Source organism: Pelodiscus sinensis, chromosome 21 (assembly GCF_049634645.1).
Source record: "Pelodiscus sinensis isolate JC-2024 chromosome 21, ASM4963464v1, whole genome shotgun sequence".
Classification (NCBI taxonomy): Eukaryota; Metazoa; Chordata; order Testudines; family Trionychidae; genus Pelodiscus; species Pelodiscus sinensis.
Genome location: NC_134731.1, coordinates 5653058 through 5671913, shown reverse-complemented (window position 1 = coordinate 5671913; position 18856 = coordinate 5653058). Strand labels below are relative to the sequence as shown.

General features: G+C 44.9%; 1 protein-coding gene across 2 annotated transcripts in view; it reads right to left on the bottom strand.

Annotated features, from left to right (window-relative positions):
• Positions 1-17286, bottom strand: part of CLTC (clathrin heavy chain) — a 54546-nt gene extending 37260 nt beyond the window's left edge. For both annotated transcript variants that reach the window (XM_075904695.1, XM_075904697.1), the window contains exon 1: positions 17038-17286. In XM_075904695.1, coding sequence (XP_075760810.1) covers positions 17038-17079 — 42 coding nt within the window. In that variant the 5' untranslated portion in view covers positions 17080-17286. The remainder of the gene's footprint in view (positions 1-17037) is intronic.
• Between the last annotated feature and the right edge of the window lie 1570 nt (positions 17287-18856).

Below are 18856 nucleotides of genomic sequence, written 5' to 3'. Positions count from 1 at the left end.
TGCTCTGATCATGCTCCCGAAGACAGGGGGGAGGAACCACCATGGAAGCCTGAGTGTGCTCAAACTGGCTTTCCATTCACTCCGCAAAGAGAAAGTCCTGCCTGAGTATTGAGATGGCAGATCACAGCCTGATCATTGAGCAATGTTTTTAAAGTTTCCCCACATCTCAGAGTTGGGCAAAGATACTGACCAATGAAGGTACCAATGGTTCTTTGTGTAGATTCTGGTGTTAGTACTCTTCCTCTAAATGCCAACTAATGGTCCTTAGGTGCTTATCAGTTTTCCCTTCAATATTTATATACCCACTGCCTCTGTTCTCCCTTCCCTTCTCTATTTAATTCTGGTTCTGGACATTCACTCCTGTCATCTGAAGTGGGCTGTGCTCACAAAAGCTCATACCACCATCTATATGTTGTTAGTTTGGTAGCACTTCAAAGACTATGTGTTGAAGTTTATCCTGTAGAGACTAACTTGGCTACCCCCTGAAGCTTTTAAAAAAAAAAAAAAAAAAGGTAGATACTTGTTTAGACTCCCATCTTTAATTGCACAATTTCATCAAGAGCCTAGCCCTCCAGTTAGACTATACTTACTGCTAAATTATGCAGCAAGATTCCAAATAGTTGTATTAAGGAACTGTGTGCAAGAGTTCTACATCCTGCAGCAAGTATACAATGTCTGCATTAACAATTTCATCCTAGTAGGGTAATTACATTATGGGATCCAAGCAAGGAATTACCCCAAGTCTGTACGCTGAGCAACTTTGTTCAATTTCATCCTTTTCCAAAATCAAATCTGATGTAGGGATGTTAAATGGCATTTAATCAGCTAGTCGATAGTGAGAACTGCAATGGGTGAACTCCTGGCCATGGGAGCTAGCTCCAATGTGGCTCTGCCTTTAGTGTATTAAGAGCCTGGCAGCTCTTAAGACATTTAAAAGAAGCACAAGCACAGTACAGGGGACTGGGTGCAAGCCAGGAATTAGCCAATTCCCAGCTCATGCCCAGTCCCCTGGTATACCTCTGCTTCTCTGCACAAATTGTGCAGAGGGAGTCAGCTTAAAAGCTGGTTCCCTCCCACACCCCCGGTACCAGCTCCCCCAACTTGCTGCCTCTGAGAGGCAGCAAGGAGGGGGAAGGGACTAGTTTAGTCACTAGTCTATTATCCAATAAGCATATGCTTGTTGACTAGTGCTTATATCCCTAGTCCAAGGAAGAGTTGAATTTCTAATATGCCATCTATTTGAATTTTAGTAGTCAATGACCTGGCATACGGAACAAGTCTGCATAAGACTATTCAGTAGTTCTTGAGCCTTGGCCAAGTGGAGTGTCAAAATGAAAGCCTGTGCATGTTTGTGTCTGCACTTAAACAGTACCTTCTGCATATTGTTTTTTCCACCATTTTGGTTTCATAGCCTCCCTGGGAAGTGCATATCCAATAGGAGACTGCACAAAACTTCAGCTGCTTACAACACGGATTTTCCAAATAAATATTCTTGCTTCTTTTCCCAAATAAGGATGCTGTCTAGCTGTTAAACAGATTTAACATCATTTGGCTAAATGAATGTGAAAGTAATCTAGAAAGCTTGACTAGTGTCTATTCCCTTCTGGGCTAATACAGAAGTTCATTCCCAAGAGCATGAGTGTCGGACCTGAATTATTCCACAATCACTATTCCTGGCTCCAGATGAAGCTTCATCAGGGAGTGTCAGACTCCCTGTATCATTTAACTTAGACACATGACCAAGTGCAAATACTACTGTAAAGCCACACCTCCCAACATAGCCATACACAATATACTTGTAGTAAAGGGAGTGGTATATGCTAAAGATGCACTTCATTTGTTGTCCATAAAGTTTTACTTGAAAAGTTTCACTTGTGAAAGAAACATCCTGTATCATGTGCACTAGGGATGTCAGTGTAGACTACACAATTAACTGATAAAGATTAACCAGCAAGCCCAGGCTTGTTCACTACATGCACTCCCCCTTGCCGCCTCTATTAGAGGCAGCAAGAAGGGAGATGGTGCCTTTGGGGAGCTGGCTTAAAAGCTGGCTTCTCAAGAGCATGAGATCTGCCCCTCCCCTGCAACTGCCATGCTGCTGCCTCTGCTACAGGCACAGCAGTGAGGGTGAGGGGTAGGCTGGAGCCAAAGTGTAGGGAGCCAGCTTTCAAGCCAGCTCCTCACGTGTATGACTCCCATTGACCCACATCCCCCCCTACAAATGCAATAGGGTGGGGGTCAGAATCTGGTGCTTGGGAGTCTTAAAAGCTGATTCCCCAGCACCAGCTCCCCACTACCACCTTCCCCACCCATCCACAGGTCATCCAAGCTCCCTGCTGACAAGCTGCTCCATAGGCTGCCCCTCCCCCCCCCCACACATTTGAATCTACCAAATGTAGACTTTCAATAGTGAACTTTCAAAGAAAAAACCACCACAGGTTTCTGCACTTGTTACCCAGGTGATAAACAGGTAAACTTGAATTTAACTTCTAATGGAGTAACTCCGTAACCAGTGGAGTCTCAGTTTGTTTGTCCATGGACCACCAGGCCAATCAAAAAATTTGCAGACCACCTCCAGCACAGGACCAACACAGCAACTGCTCAGCACGACAGTGGAGCTACACTGACACTCAGACGGAAGTTACTAGCAACCCAATGTGGTTGCGTCCTAGGTGATGCTATGGATGACATGCCGCATGCTTGTGAACAGGCTGTTTTATGCCATAACGGCAGAGCCTGTTTATGCCACATGACCTTGGACAATGTTCCTGTGGACCACCAGTTGAGAACCACAACCACACAGTGGTCAAATCTTGGCAGATGGTGGTCATTCCAGTGAAGATGGGGCTTCAAAGGATGCAATGACTGCCACTTAAGGCAGATTTCCCTTAATCATGACCAAACTGTACCACCTGCTTCATGTAGTAGTGTTTCCTATGCTGATGCCATGAGGTGTTATCAGATTGCTGCTGATGTGTTAACCAACATATAAGCAGTTTAATTTTGTCAACAGCACTAGGATCTAGCATGTTTAGTACTGGAATCTTTGAAGCTCAGCTGAAACACAGCTTGTCCAACTATTAGAAATTCACCATGACAGCTTTTGATTTCACTATTATCCCTCATGGTCTATGTGCAGACCATTCCCTACCAAGCTTGGATGGTGAATGCATCTAAGCTAGGGATGTTAAATATTCTTATTAGCTGATTGACCTCAAATTCTTATTGGTTACTTACTATTGTGTAGTCCCAAAGTAGATAGGCAGAGTGTGCTCCAGCCCCACTCCCAAGGATCTCCCTGCCATGCCTTGCTGCTGCCTCTATCAGTTTAAAAGCCAGCTCCCCCTGTGGATGGGCTGCCTGTTGCCTCCATCAGGTAGCTGCATGGGGAAACAGCAGCCCTTGTCTGGAGGGGCACTGAGCTCCTGGACCCAGTACAAGAGAACTGAGCTGGTGATGCCTGCCTCCCAATACACAGAGCTGCAGTGGGAATAGGTCAGCCTGCTTTTAAAAAAAATATATTACTGGTGGGAGATGGGGGAGAAGTGCATGTAGTGTATAGCATTACCCTAGAAAGCTTTTGCTTATCCAGTCAACTACACTATTACAATCCCTGATCTAAACAATGAAAAAACAAACATTGACAGGTTAGATTTGTCCTAACCAACTTTCAACCTATTCCATTTTGTTGAGGATCAATATGGAGCTCCAGCTACTCCAAGTTAAAAGTAAAGAATGAGGGGAAGAAAGATAGACCTGGGCAAACCTAGTTTAACTAGTAGTTACAAAGTAGTTGGAGGAATGTTCTGAAGGCTGTAAGTTAGTTTCCCTTCTCCCCACTATCAAAAAACTCCTCAGAGGCCAGGTAAAATATTTATTCCCATAATTAGTAGATCCTTATATTGCTATGATAGATGGTAAAGCCAAACTGCATCTTTTCAAATGCTTCAACTAAAAATTGAAGTATGCTAATTAATGCTACCAAGACAGTCTAAACCAGTGAGACTTGCTAACCCATTCACAAACTGCTGTCTTTCCCAGACCAGGAAAAAAGCAGCATGCTGGGTTTCTTCACAGGAAACTGCAGGCAATCCCTGTAATCAAGCCTCTCCTCCCCCATACTTACTGCATGCTGCAGATTCCCCTCTGTCCTCACCATGTACCTAGTCTCTCCCCCCCCCCCCCCCACCCATGTCCCCTTCCCTACCAGCATGCATGTTGTCTGGATAGGGTTGCTAGATGGTTTCAACAAAGATACAGGACACCGACATCTACTACATCACATCTTTAGAACACTGGACATGTACACTGTTTCCTGAACAGAAAGCTCAAATACTGGATTGTCTAGTTCAAAACTGGACACCTGGCAACCCTATGTCTGGAGCAGGGAGCTTCTGCTGCTGGAGTGCTCCTCCCCAGGCAAGGAGCTCTGTACGGCAACCCTCAATCTCTTGAGAGGCTCAATTAGCAGCAATGCTGCCACCCTGCCATGCAGCTTACAGAGAACTTAAGATTCTCACTGAGCCAACTGAGGCATGGGCATGGCCTGCAGCCTAGCAGCCAGTGGTTCATGGCCCAGCACTGATTTGAAGACTAGCAGTTAGGAACCCTGGTCTAAACTCAACATACAGAAGCACCAGACAAGTAGTCTGCAATTAAACAGTGAGAGTTTTAAAGACTAGTGTATAAAAAGCTGCTGGACAAGTGGTTTTTTTTTAACCACTAAAGGAAGAGCCAAGAGAAAAAAATTTTTAAAGGAATGACTGATGCAAAGTGATTTTGCAATCCTTGGTCTGGTGGTGATTTTAGAGTTGAGGCAGGATGGACTTCCTTCTTATTTTAGTTTGGCACAATGAAAGTTAAAATGTTAAGATGGACAGAGTGAATGGATCTCTGGGCTTGTATTCACATAGGGCTGGATTACCCAATAGGCAGACTAAGCATGTGCTTAGGGCACCAGCAAAGCAGGGGCACCAAAAAGAGTTTGAAAAAGTTGAATATTCAATAAAAGCATCAAAGTAATCATGGGAAAAATCAGAACTCTGCAGAATGCACTTTTCCTCAGCTGAAAAGAAAAAGAGCCCTCAGAACGTGTCAGGACAAACTTGATTCGCTTTCCCTATTGTGTACGGAAGTGGACATGCTTTGTTGAGTTTGCAAAATTCTGGATAAGTTCAAAGCTATCAGAAAATCTAGAGAAGCTATTTTAATTTCAGCATACATGTAAGTTGTCATTACTGTAAAATAAAATTATTTGTCAAAATAGTGTTGTTTATTTTGAATTACATATGGAGCACCATAGTCTTTTCAGTACTTCAGGCCTCTAAAGGTCTTAATCTGACCCTGCATTTAGTGCTGCACCCTCACCACTGCAATACTGTATGGGCAGTAGCATCTTCACAATGAGTGCTTCTAGTTAATCATCCTCAAGAGGAGTTAGCTGTGACAGAAGCTCTATGGGGGAGGGGAGTTGGGGTGTTAGGCTGATGTACCTGCATTGACATCAACTAGTTACTGCTCCCGAATGCCGTAGTTCAAATGAAGGACAGGTGTCTATAGTGCAGACCTGTATCAATGTTTCCCAGTTAGTGCTCTGCAGAACCCAGGGTTCTGTGAAGCAAAAGCAAGGGTTCTGTGAGGAGCCAGCACTCCCTGTCCCCTCTTAGATTTTTTGCACTGGGACTTTGCTTGACAAATTGCACCAGGGGCCTTTAGGCAACCCTAGGGGTTCTGGGGTAAATAAAATTGGGAACACTGCTCTAGAGAGTCTCCTCTAGTGCCCATTTAAAATAAGGGATCTCCAGGGCAGATTATCTAGCCATAGACCAGTCATTCAAAGTTGACAGGGGCTGCATCTTAGTGATAATGCAGATTAGGATGAAGAGTACCAAATATTGCTACAGGTTGAGCCTCTTTACTCTGACAACATCTGCATGCCAGTAAGCTAGAGTGCCAGATTAGATGATCACTGATGGTGTGGTTGAGTGTCGTGCAGTCCCATAGTTTCACAGCTACCAGTCCTGGCTGTTGTGTTTAGCGCCAACTGTCTTCTGGGAGCCCAGTAAGCTGTGGAAGTGTTGATAATGCTGACAGACAATATTGACCTCCCAATCAGGCCACGGGTACTGGACTAGAGGTTCAAACTGAATTAAGGGGACAGATGCCAGAACTGGTATTAATCTGAGTTTTATTCAGCTCTTTTAAGTACCCATCCAAGTTACAAGGTACACATGAGAAGATGAGGTAATCTTATGGGACAAGCTTTTATACTTACAAAGAGCTCTTCTGGTACAAAGATAGAGTTTATCACTAGGCTTTCCAATAGGAAAAGTATTTTAGTCCTACTTTCCATAAAGTTAAATCTCAGCTGGTGACTAACTGAAACTAATCTATAAGATAAGGTTGTTCAATTATTATACCTAGAAGTATTTCCCTAGTTGCTAAAGATGTCTGTCAATACACTAAAACTTAACCCACTATGTTAGCTCTGGAGATTACTATAACCAAGTGAGGAAAGGGGGGGCTGGTGTAGTCCCCAACCTGGGTCCCAGTTAAATGTTAAGTAGGATTTTACATCTAGTAGTTTCAGGGTAATTTACCCTTTGTGCAAGTGTTAGAAGATGGTGGTTGCAAAGCCAAGTGTTAGGTAAATTCAGAAGCTGAGACTGTATTTGACATTACCCTCACATTAAGTTCACTGCTTGTCAAGATGAAAATAGCTCAGAGGGATGGTAGAAAGTGCTACTACACTAGAGAACTCAAATTGTTGCATTTATTGGGGCTTCCATGGGAGAGAATTAGGAAAAGAAAAGGTCAGCCTAATTTTAGCAGCTGAATACTCACGTCAGAAACTAACTATGGGTTGGGAAGAGTAACTTCACAGCTTAAGTTTCATAGGACATTTTGGTTACACCTGCAGAGTTGCCAAGTAGCAGCACCGCAATACTGCTGGCATTTTGTGAATTAGTTACAGAAACTAACCACCAGTGTTACTGTAGTACCACTTGTGGCTTTTGCCAAAAACCTTATGTTCTGCCTTCAGTCTGAAGTGGTTTAAGAAAAAAGTTGGAGTTGAACTAAACTGAATGGTGCATGTCAAGCTGTTCATAGTAGATTATGGCTTTATCTGAATACCTAAAGGAGGGAGTTTGCTGGACCAGTGGAGATCAGGCCTCAGGCTCTCCCAGGGCTCCCTTCCTAGCCACTTGTCTGGCCAATGCACTGCCCCTAGCTGGCAGCAGCTCTGCTCCCCCAGCCACAGGGGTTTCCCTGCCCCCCCTCTGCCACCATACCAGCACTGCTCCCAGATGCTGGCAACCTGTGGCTGGGACTCTGTTCCAGCAACACCCATGGTCTTACCAGACCACAGATGTTGCCAGACTAGAGAGCCCCAGACCACAAAGTTCAACTTACACTGTAAAGTGCAACAGCCATTGTAGTATGGCAAGTTAAAGCCTTTCTTGTGGCTGTGCACACCACAGTAAAGGCCAAGTATCTTGATTAGTGTACCTTTAAAAAGGTACCCCTCATTTTTGGTTTAACACATTTGTTGTAATGGACAAATGAAAACATGCTGACATCAGTAACTGTCATAAGAGCAGATTTCTCAGGAAGGATGCAACAATCTGCTGAGCTGTTCATCAAGCTCCCCCCACACCACCGCCAGGCATAAAAACGCTGAGAATGCAGAATCTCTTAGCTTTACCACTCAACAACAGGATATAAGCCATTGTTCTTATAGCTAAGACGACTCACCCCCTTCCCTCAAAAAGCTAAACCTGGTTTATCTGCAGGACTAGGAAGCCAAACAGTGCTGGGAACAGAAAGATAGGCAACCGAGGTAACAGGCGACAGGCTTAAGGAAGCCTTGCTGGCACTTGCTTATCTGCAGCTCTCATGGAGTTTCAGCCTCCCTTTATGTTTTGAGAGTTAGATGCTACACTGTTATCTGTTAATACAGTAGAAATTTTGGACTTGCATAAAAGCCTAATGCCACATTTTCAAACATTGACTTATACAATGTTTAAGTTTTCATACAGAAGGGACATCCTGTGTGGTATGCGCTGCTTCTGCACTAGAAACCAAATTTGGTCTTGTCCTTTAGAAAAGGAAGGACAATTTTAGAAGTCTTAAGAGCACTCACTGAACTTGGTTAATAGCTGGAAGCTTCCTTGTGCTAGAATATCTGGGAGCTGCCTCAGCAAGTCAAGAGATTGAGACAAATATACATCAAGTGCCAAGTAACTCATCCAAATTCCTATTAACATTCTTGAAGACTGAACTAAATTTACAGTTTTATTTCCTAGATTCTAACAATGTGGTGACAGTTGTGAACTATCTAGGTTAACAGACCGAAGTGGGTTGGCAGGAGCCACTCCAGCTCCTGCAACAGGACAAGAGCTACTCTGGCATCCTGGCTGGATTAGCCCCTTCCTTCAAGGCACCTAGGGCCACCGAGGACAGAGCCTACTCCAGCCTGGCCAGAGCAGCTCCCTGCTTGCAGCAGGTCCCCCTGAAGGACTGGAGTAACCCCCTGACTGCACTAGTTAACTTTAGCTAGTAAGTCTCACCTGTTAAGGAGGCTTACAAATTAAACAGTCACATCCCAAGCAGGAACTGTTTACATGGCTCAGCTCTATCCTTGTCACTTTCAAAGCTCCCTTAAGTCCCTTCTTTAAGTTCATACAGCTACATCACAAGCTTGGGACTCTAAGGAAGATGACCAAAATTCATAGTCAAGATCTAGTTCATGCTACAGTAGTAACTGTTATTGCTTCACTCCTCCAGCACCATATCTGCAACATGCAAAGCAGTGAGAAAAGGAGATGCATTTTAGTCTGAGTTTAATCAGCAGGTGTAGGTCATTTGAAATTTGCATAGTCACAGCAAGGTAGAGGACTAAACTTGTTCTGACTAGTGCTCAGCTTAACATCTGAACAACTTCACTCAACTGTAGGCTTCCTTCCTAACAGCAAAGAACAGGCAGAGTTTTGCTGTACTACTCAAAGGCATTCCACAATGTGAGACTAAGCTATACAACTTTCAAAATGCTTATTTTGCTACTGCACTACACCAGAAACACACAAGCACTTTAAGCTCTAAATTTTGGGTCTTTAAGTATCTGCTTCCAAATCCACCTGTTGAAATAGGGAAAGCATTGAGAAGAAGAGAGTCACCCATGTTCAATAAGTAGTGGTTTATGACGATTTTTCCAAATAAGTCAATATTTGTATTGCTCCAATGTTAGAGTAAAAGTGATTGAGACAAGTATTAACAGTGCTTAAAAAAAGTAAAGAGCACATTCACATGCAGGGAAGATCTTCACAAGTTCCAATTATGCTTAAATTAAGCAGCATCCACACCTTAGACTGTTCCAGTTTTCAGTTGTAGCAAACAACCTGACAGCTTAAATCAGGACAGTGTACACTGTCCTGATTTAACTAAGCATTACTTTCAAGTAATTTAACTGACATGTAGTTGGACCAATTGGTTTAAAACTCTGTAAATATGACCAGGGCTTGACAAACAGTGGTGAAATCTACTTGCCAGCCCTGCACATGCACAAGGCCTGCATTGCCGGTGAATGGGGCGACCGGCTGAAATCTACTTGCCCATGGTAAGTAGAAACAGCAATTTGTCAAGCCCTGAATATGACAACTTAGGATACTCTGTTTATTAACCATAAGCCTCTTTGAGCAAGTAGTTCTGAATGAACGGTTTAAATATAAAACCTGCAATAATGCTCCAAGACACTTAGCTGTTATTATATCAGTATTAAAACAGTTAAAGTTTTGAGTACTACTGTTTAGGGATATAAGCAACTAGTCACCTATCCAATAAGAAATCTTAATCAATAGCCAACTAGTCACCTCCCCCACTTGGCAGCAAGGGGGACAGCAGGAGCTGGGAGAGCCAGCTTAAAAGCCAGTTCCCCCAGCACTGTCTCCACAGGAGGCAGGGGAGGCAGCGGAGTAGTGGAGACCAGGAACAAGCCAGGAATCAGCTGATTCCCAGCTCACAGCCCGTCCCAAATGCTGTGCCTCTGCTTTTTAAATGTATTAAGAGCCTACTGGCTCTTAATACATTTAAAAGGCAGTGGCAGCAGGGTTAGCTCCTGGCCCTACAAGCTAACCCTGCTTCAGCTCCCCTGCTTAGGCTAGTCAATGGAAAAGCTGATTAAACATCCCTACTACTGTTCGAGCATCTCCTTTACATCAGCAAATCCTAATCACCAGTCCACGAACCACAGGTGGCTTGGTTCTGGCAGCCAGTTCACAACAGCTGAGCTCTGGCAGCCATGGTGACTGATTCTGCTTGATGCCAGCACTGGGGCTGAAGCAGTGGCAGGAGGCAGTGCCTTGCTCCCCCTCTGCCCTCCCACTGAGGTAAGATGGTGGCCCAGCTAGGATCTCACACCCATGTGTAGAGATGGGGAAGGGACATGGAGAAGGGAGCATGTGCCACCAACAGCTGCTCCTCCTGCCCATACAGTAGTAATGGCCATGCTCCCTGGAGGGGACACCCTTGCTCTGGGTGAATACAAGGGTGAGGTGAGACTACAGGGGTGTTGGGTGAGGGCCTGGTGGAGTCACAGGGCATGGGGTCAAAGGGTGTTGGGCACTGGGGAGCAAGGCAGACAGGTAACATTGTTTGCATAATATGCAAACAAAATGTTACCTGTCCACCAAAAGTTTGTAAATAGGTTTGCTGGTCTTAAGTTGGGAACCACTGCTTTACATTACTAACCCAATATATGGCAGAGTCTAAGTTCTACTTTGTAGACAGCTCATGTCAGTCAACTAGACTCACAGTTCTTCAGTGATTGGTAATAAGGGCACATGCAATGTAAGAAAATTTTGCTAGAGTCACATTGTTAAAGTGTGTTTCTTCACCTCCCTCCCGCCTCATTTTCGGCTCAGTTAGAAACCTCATTAATGACTTGGCAACCTACTACACTTGACTTATTCTCTTATTTGCAGAAGAGACAAGATTAGGCAGAGTGTTTTGACAGATAAATTTTACATTAGATATCCATTGAAGTGCATGGTATATCTAATGCTTTAGAATGTAAGCCTGCTACTGCAGTTAGCCATCCTGAGACACTAGGAAAGGCAGCATGTTGGTGTACATTAGAGCAATGCTAATTTACAGCCACAAGTACTGCAAGCAGCTTATTTTAATAGTGTACACATAATAATTGCTTTAGGAAGTAGAAATTAAGTTTTAGGACAGAAATATCAGGGTCATTTAAAGCCCAACTATCTATCTCTGGTTGCTAATCCACTGATAGCTCTGCGGGGGGGGGGGGGGGGGAGAAACCACTTTCAGAACATGCTTCAGTGAATTGTCAATAGGGATGTGAAAGGTTAACTGCACAAACAGTTAACCAGTAAGCCCAGGCTTATTGGTTAATAAGCATGGTTAAACACAAGCTTCCAATATGTGCAGGGAGTCAGCTCCCCAGGAGCCAATTCATGCTAGAAGCTGACTGCTGCCCCACATGTAGCCACTGAACTTTTCAGTAGTTATACAATTACATGCATTTTAACATCCCTAATTCCCAGCCACCACCAGTGTGAAGGTGTCCGAGTACACAGAAAGGTCTAGAGACCAAACAGCATTGTTACTTTCCTTTTATTTCTTCAGAATTCAGAACTGGTAGAAATTTCAACACTAGAGACAGATTTAAGTCTTACATAATATTGCTACAGTGTATTAACTAAAATACTCTAAAGAACACAAGTTACTGTACCCTTTAAATGCTCCTGAAGCCATTTATTTCAGCCCAGAGACCTCTGCATTAGTCAGAGAAGGCTGCAACAAAAACTGTTCACAGTAATAGAAGCAACCATTAACATGAACATTTATAATTCAGTATGTGACCCCCCCCATACCACAAGTCTTTAAGAGGTATTAAAGCACCCCTCTTAGTACACCAACTGCTGTGGCATTTGATAGATTAGTACCACAGATGCAGGCTAGACAAGGGAGACATTAATATTAGTCATTTCTGAAATCTAGGCTAGTACTAGCACCCAGTGTGGAATACTTGGTATCTTGAGTACACAATTCTTTTCAGAGATTTGGCTTGAGATATCAAATTGCTTGTTCAATTATTCACAGATGTTCTAAGAGCAAACAATTTTTACAAATCTTTGCCAAAAATAGAATAATATCTAACATGCTATAAGCTTGATGAGCAGAAAGAGGATTTGAACAGTTTCAACAGTGTAGGAATATAGGATTTTAATCTGTTCAATTGAATACTGTGTACAGATGTGGTCTCACCTCAAAAAAGATATTTTGGCCTTAGAAAGGGTTCAGAAGAGGGCAACTAAGATGATTAGGGGTTTGGAACGGGTCCCATATGAAGAGAGACTAAAGCAACTGGGACTTTTCAGTTTAGAAAAGAGGAGACTGAGGGGGATATGATAGAGGTATATAAAATCATGAGTGGTGTGGAGAAGGTGAAGAAAAGTTATTCATGAGTTCCCATGAGGGGAACTAGAGGACACCAAATGAAATTAATGGGTAGCAAGTTAAAAACTAAAAGAAAATTCTTCAAACAGCACGTAGTCAGCCTGTGGAACTCTTTGCCAGAGAAGGCCAGGACTATAACAGAGTTTAAAGAGAAGCTAGATAATTTCATAGAGGTTAGGTCCATAAAAGGCTATTAGCCAGGGGATAGAAATGGTGTCCCTGGCCTCAGTTTGTCAGAGGCTGGAGATGGATGGCACGAGACAAATTGCTTGATCCTAGTCTTCAGTCCACCTCCTCTGGGGCACCTGGTGTTGGCCGCTGTCAGCAGGATGTTTGACTTCATTGGTTTCCTACACTTTGAAGTGTTCTGCATTTATGATAGATTAGCGAAATAGTTCCTATACTATTCGGAAACCTGGGAAGTTAATGCCCGCCATCAATGTATAGTTTCTCAAGCAGGATGGATCTTATTAAGACTATTAAGTTGTTTGTGAAAGGTTCAAGTGCAGTCACAAAACCAATTAATCCAATCAGTTTTTGCATACATAAAAGCTCCAGTTTGAACTAATATTTGAATTTCTGGGAGTACATTTATAATTTATTGTAGTTTATGTACAGTATCCTCTGATTAGTCAGTGGCTTTTAACAGATAATGCATTCCTTTAATACAGGACTCAGAAACCAGTGGCTGTGTCCCATCCACTCTCAAACATGCTAGCTGGTGGCAATTAAGAGGCAGTCATCTTACTTTTCAGAGAATATTCACACCCTAATGAGAATCAGGTTCAGTCTTTAGACATGGCCGAAACTATTGTTACTTCAGAATTGGGTGGTTGTTCTATCCAGATCCATGGTCTCAAACACCATCAAAAGCTCATATGTACATTTTAAAGTTTGTACGTGCATTTTGCTAATCTAGTCGAGTCACATTACAGGCAGTCCCCGGGTTATGTACAAGATAGGGACTGTAGGTTTGTTCTTAAGTTGAATCTGTATGTAAGTCGGAACTGGCGTCCAGATTCAGACACTGCTGGAACTGACCGCCAGTTCTGACTTACATACAGAATCAACTTAAGAACCCCAGGCGTCCCCAAGTCAGCTGCTGCTGAAACTGATCAGCAGCTGATTCCAGGAAGTCCGGGGCAGAGCAACTCTGCCTGGGGCTTCCTGTAGTCAGCGCTGGTCAGTTTCAGCAGAAGCTGACTTGGGGACGCCTGGGGCAGAGCAGCTGGGGTGCTACTGGACCAACCCAGCAGCACCCCATCTGCTCTGCCCCAGATGTCCTGATTCAGCCGCTGCTGAAACTGACCAGCAGCGGCTGAATCAGGACCTGGGGTAGAGCAGCTGGGGTGCTGCCGGGTTGGTCCAGTAGTGCCCACGGGCACTGCAGGACCAATCGGCAGCGCCCCAGCTGCTCTGCCCCAGAGTCCAAAACAAAAGCCTGGTCTGCTGGGGGGGAGCACACTAGCTGCGCCCCCCCCCCCCCAGCAGACCAGGGACACGGGGAGCAGAACCGCAGCGGCAGCGGGGTGCCACGCCTCTGAGGCTTTGCTTTGGCAAAGCCTCAGAGGCGAGGGACCCCACCACGGCTGCGGCTTCAGTCCGGGTGTCTGTGGTCTTCTGGGGACGGTCCCCAGAAGACCACAGGCACCGGGTCTCAAGGGGCAGCAGCAAAGCCTCAGAAGCGCGGGAACCCGCCCGGTGCCCCTGGTCTGCTGGAGACGGTCTCCAGCAGACCAGGGGCACCGGAGCAGCTTACGAACGGGGCTCTCGCCCCGACTTCCGGGGCGAGAAAGCTCCGTTCGTAAGTGCAGATCCGACGTAAGTCGGATCCGCGTAAGTCGGGGACTGCCTGTAGTAAAGGTTGTTGCCAGGTCCAAACTTTCCTACTGTAAAGTTCCCACTCACTTGCCAGGATTGTGTGATTGTATTTTAAAGTCAGGTTGCTTATTAATTTGAAAAACTAACTTGATGAATTCAAAAAGATTTGAGGTGATATCATAGTGCTTAGTGACTGGACCCCACCAAAACTGCTTCATACTTAGGAACATAGAGTGACTTAATTCAAGAAGTTGTGTCTCAAGTTTGCTAATGCTATTTGCTAGCAATTCAACACTAAAGAGAAAACATGTTTCAGGCGTTTTGACTCCTCTTGCAAAGTTTATTAGTTAAGTGTAGGATAAGAAACCCAATGGGAGCACAATCTAAAAAAAAACTTCACAGTTGAATTGATCAATGACTTCTGAAGTTTGGGAAGGAAGAATTTAAAACAGCTATAGGCAATTGTTTAATAGTCTCAAACAGGCCATACAAGAAGCCTTGCAGATGCAGAGACTATACTAGCTATTCAGGCCAGCTGTTTAAGGATAAGGTCAATCTCTGGACTGACCAGTTCAGCTCCAGAGTAGCATACTGGCATGAAACCCAGTTCTTAACATGAGCAAGGAGGTTTCATTTGTCACTATAGTGGGATGGATCACATGCACACCTTGTATTTAAATAATGTATTGTAGATATATTTTCCACAGCTTAAGACAGGATGATCTGGCATGCAAGAGATATTATTCCAATTTGTTTATGCAGTCTTCCCTATATATTGAATTTATGCAGTCATTTAGTGACATTTGTCTTTTTTAAAATACAATTCCATTGGTCAAAGTATCTTTAGTATAAAGCTAAGATGCACACTCAACCATTAAGTGCTAGCTTGATGTAGTCAAGCTTGATGAGGTTGTACAGGGCATACTTTTAAATCTATGGAGAAATAGATCAAATAGTTCTCAGCTTGTTCACTTTGAATTTGAGTGCACTTTTCTAGTCAGTTTAACTGCTTCCCATTTGTATTTTTTGCTGTGTAAGATGACATTCAGATAGGTCCCTCCAATTGAAGGCTTTATAGTCAGTTTCCTAGGGACAATTAAGGTATTAGGGTTTCAGTTGCCAGTGTGCTTTTGAAGAGGTAACTAGAAACAAAACACATGTAATCATTTCTAGTTTTAACTGAGTCACTTCTTAAAGAAACAGTATGGCTTTCTCCATAACCCCAACTAAGCCATGCAGGAAGTTCCCTACCATTTAAGGAACAGTTCCCATCCTGCCCTCCCACCCCCAAAACAATGCTTCAGAAAGGTAGCACAAAGTTGCTAGCTCAATCAATGGGAGGAGAAAGCACCATGCCAAGCAAATTTCAGAAGCATCTGGTGAACAGTGTAATTTTCTGCAGCTTCCATCACAAGTTTTGGCATGAAGACAAGTCACTGTATGACAAAGGTGGAGTCAGACTTTTAACAGGACATACTCCCCCCCATCCCCTTCCTAAGTTTGTTACCCCAAACATTTTTAATAATTAGATCTTAATTTCAGTGCCAGGCCACATGCTAAACTTCAGTTCATCTACAGTATATAGCCTTACTATTCTTCAGAGATGATTCTATTCATGAGACCCTCTAATCTAGAGAGGTTACTTTAATACTTTGACCTTACTGCTGATCTGACAAATTCACATGAAGTTAGTTTTACTGGAAATGATTTTATGCTATATTAACAGGGAGGGAAAGTTGTAGCAGATGCAGTTATCAGCATACACAGACCGCTATATTACTAACTTCCATGTTATTGCTAAGTGCATGAATCCTCCTGGCACAGAGTTAGAAGCTAATTTTCTGCAACAAAATGAGATGAATGCAGTATTGCAATGAGTGAGAACTACACCTTACAGAACCACCCATCACCACTATATAAAGATAACTGTCTTGCATCTAAGTAGCCAATGTAAGTTATCTTTAAAGTTAATGTTACATCATCCATTTTGTAAAGCTTCTCCAGAACAAAATTCAGCAGTTTCACTTGGTTTTAACCCAGGGAGAGACTTGCTCTCAATATGGGAAGAGGAACTAAGCCACAAAGGGATCTTCTCAGTTTACCCCTCCCATAACATTGCACCACCCAGCAGGTGCTACTGTAGGCCTAGGCCAAGACCCGGCCTCGCCCACACACCAGGTTGAAGTACAGTCCTTAAGAAAATGAGACACTAGAACAGAACCACAGTAAGGAGGAAATTGCTTCGTTTCCATGGGACCTTTCAGCACATGCTGGACCTTGGACTGTAACCAGGCACTTACATGTTGATGCCCCCCCTCCCCCAAAAAACAGGCCACATTTAGGCCAAAAAAGGCAAATCAGAGCGAGAGAGAAAGACCATTTCAGAGCCTGGCCGGCGGCAGCTGACAGACTGGAGGGAAGGGCCAAACGCACCAGGTACCAGAGAAGACCTAGCATCCCAGTGAGGAGTCAAGGCAGCTGTGTGGCAGCGCCCCCCCCCACCCCGCCCCCCCCTGGAGCCCCAGACTAGCTGGTGCAAGGAGGGTGGAGAGAGGCAGGGGCTGGGTGAGCAGCGGTAGCCCCCACCACGGTAAGCGCGGGGGGGGGGGGGCACATCCCGCCCCGACAGAAGAACTCCCAGCACCCTCCTTGCAGGGGAGAGCTGCGCCCTGGGGGTACCCGCGATACCCCCCCCCCGCGGCGGGCCCCCCCCTCAACGCCCCCCCCCACACACACCTGGAGATGCTCCTGGAAACGGATGGGCAGAATCTGAGCCATGGCGGCGGCTGGCGCGGGCTCCAGCCCGAGAGCGCACCGGGCTGTCTCCTCAGGGGCGCCGGGGTGCGGAACCGCAATGGCGGAATAGGCCGGGAAGGGAGCGAGCCGTTCGATCCGGAAACGGCCCCCGCCGGCGGAGCGATACACTCACTGAGAGAGCAGGCACCTTCTCAGGCGGCCGGGATCCCGCATTAACAGCGCTGGCCGAGCGGAAGAATCCCGAGGAGGGCGGAGAACAGACCCTTGCATAGCCAATGGGAACGGCGGAAGGATCCTCCTACCGGAAGGAACTATTTCAGGACTCATCACTCAGTCCTCCCCCGGCCTTTTTTTTCTGCCACATCATGCGACTGGAGAACCGTGCCGTCACTTCCGTTGCGCGCTCCAAGGCGGGCTCCGCCGTCACGTGACGGGGGAGCCACTGGGCAAGGTGACCAGCACCATCAATGACCGCCCAGCACGCGCCATCCTTCTCCTGGGAGCCCTGTGCAATCTCAGCACTCTGTGGCCCAGGGGTTAGCGGGCTGGGCCTGGGAGTCAGCATGGGGGGGTTCGAATCCTGGCCTTGCTATTAGCCTAAATGCTGCTGACCTTGCACTATGCCCCATAAGGTGGCTCTAATGAGTGGGGGCCCCTCTGGACTTTTGTAAAGCTCCTGTAAAAAGCCCCGGGTCTGTGGAGTGAATGTTTAGGAGTCTTATTAGAACCATAGTGCTAGAGATGCAGCCCTGTTAGTCTGGTGTAGCTGAAACAAAAGACAGAACTATGTAGCACTTTAAAGACTAACAAGCCATCTTCTTAGTCTTTAAAGCGCTACATAGTTTTATTAGAACCATGTGTGCAACAGCAGTACTTAAGGCCTCCTGTCGTGTAATTACCCCCTGTATAGTGGGCCCATCTTCCTACCCTTTAGCTAGGAAGGGCCAGGGTTGTCCTTAAATAGCAACTGCAACAGGGCATTTGACAATTTTGGGCACTGCTGGCTCTTAAGGTCCATCCTCCTGCATCTTCCCATCCCTGTTCTGTGGCTCTGTTTCCTCCTGAGAAGATCTCTGAGATCTCAAGATCATCTCATCTGAAGAAGTGGGTTTTGCCCACAAAAGCTCATAATACTCTATGGTTACATCTACACTGTAGCCTTCTTTCACAAAAGCTTATGCAAATGAAGCACAGAGTGGAATATTGCCACACTCCATTTGCATAATTAATTAGCAGCTTTTGCACAAGAAGCTTTTGCACACAAAGGAGCTGTGTAGACGGCTCCTTTTTATGCAAAAGAACCCCTCTTGCGCAAGAGCTGTTCTTCCTCATTTTTTCAGGAAGAACGGCTCTTGCGCAAGAGCGGGGTTTTTGCACAAAAAGGAGCCATCTACACAGTTCCTTTTTGCGCAAAAGCCTCTTGTGCAAAAACGGCTGCTAATTATGCAAATGAAGCCTGGTGATATTCCACTCCGCGCTTCATTTGCATAAGCTTTTGTGGAAGAAGGCTACAGTGTAGATGTAGCCCAAATATGTATGTGTGTGTGTTAGTCACTAAGGGTGCGTCTATATTGCCGGGCTTAACTTGAAATAAGCTACACAAATTGAGCTACATTAATTGCATATCTTATTTTGAAATAGCTTATTTCAAAATAGGCAGCGTTTACACAGCACTTATTTAGACATAGAGCACTTTTCTGCCAACTTCCTTTATTCCTCATACAATGAAGGTTACAGGAGTCGGAATAAGACATCCTCCAGTTTGACAGTATTTTGACACTATTTCAAAATAACTGCC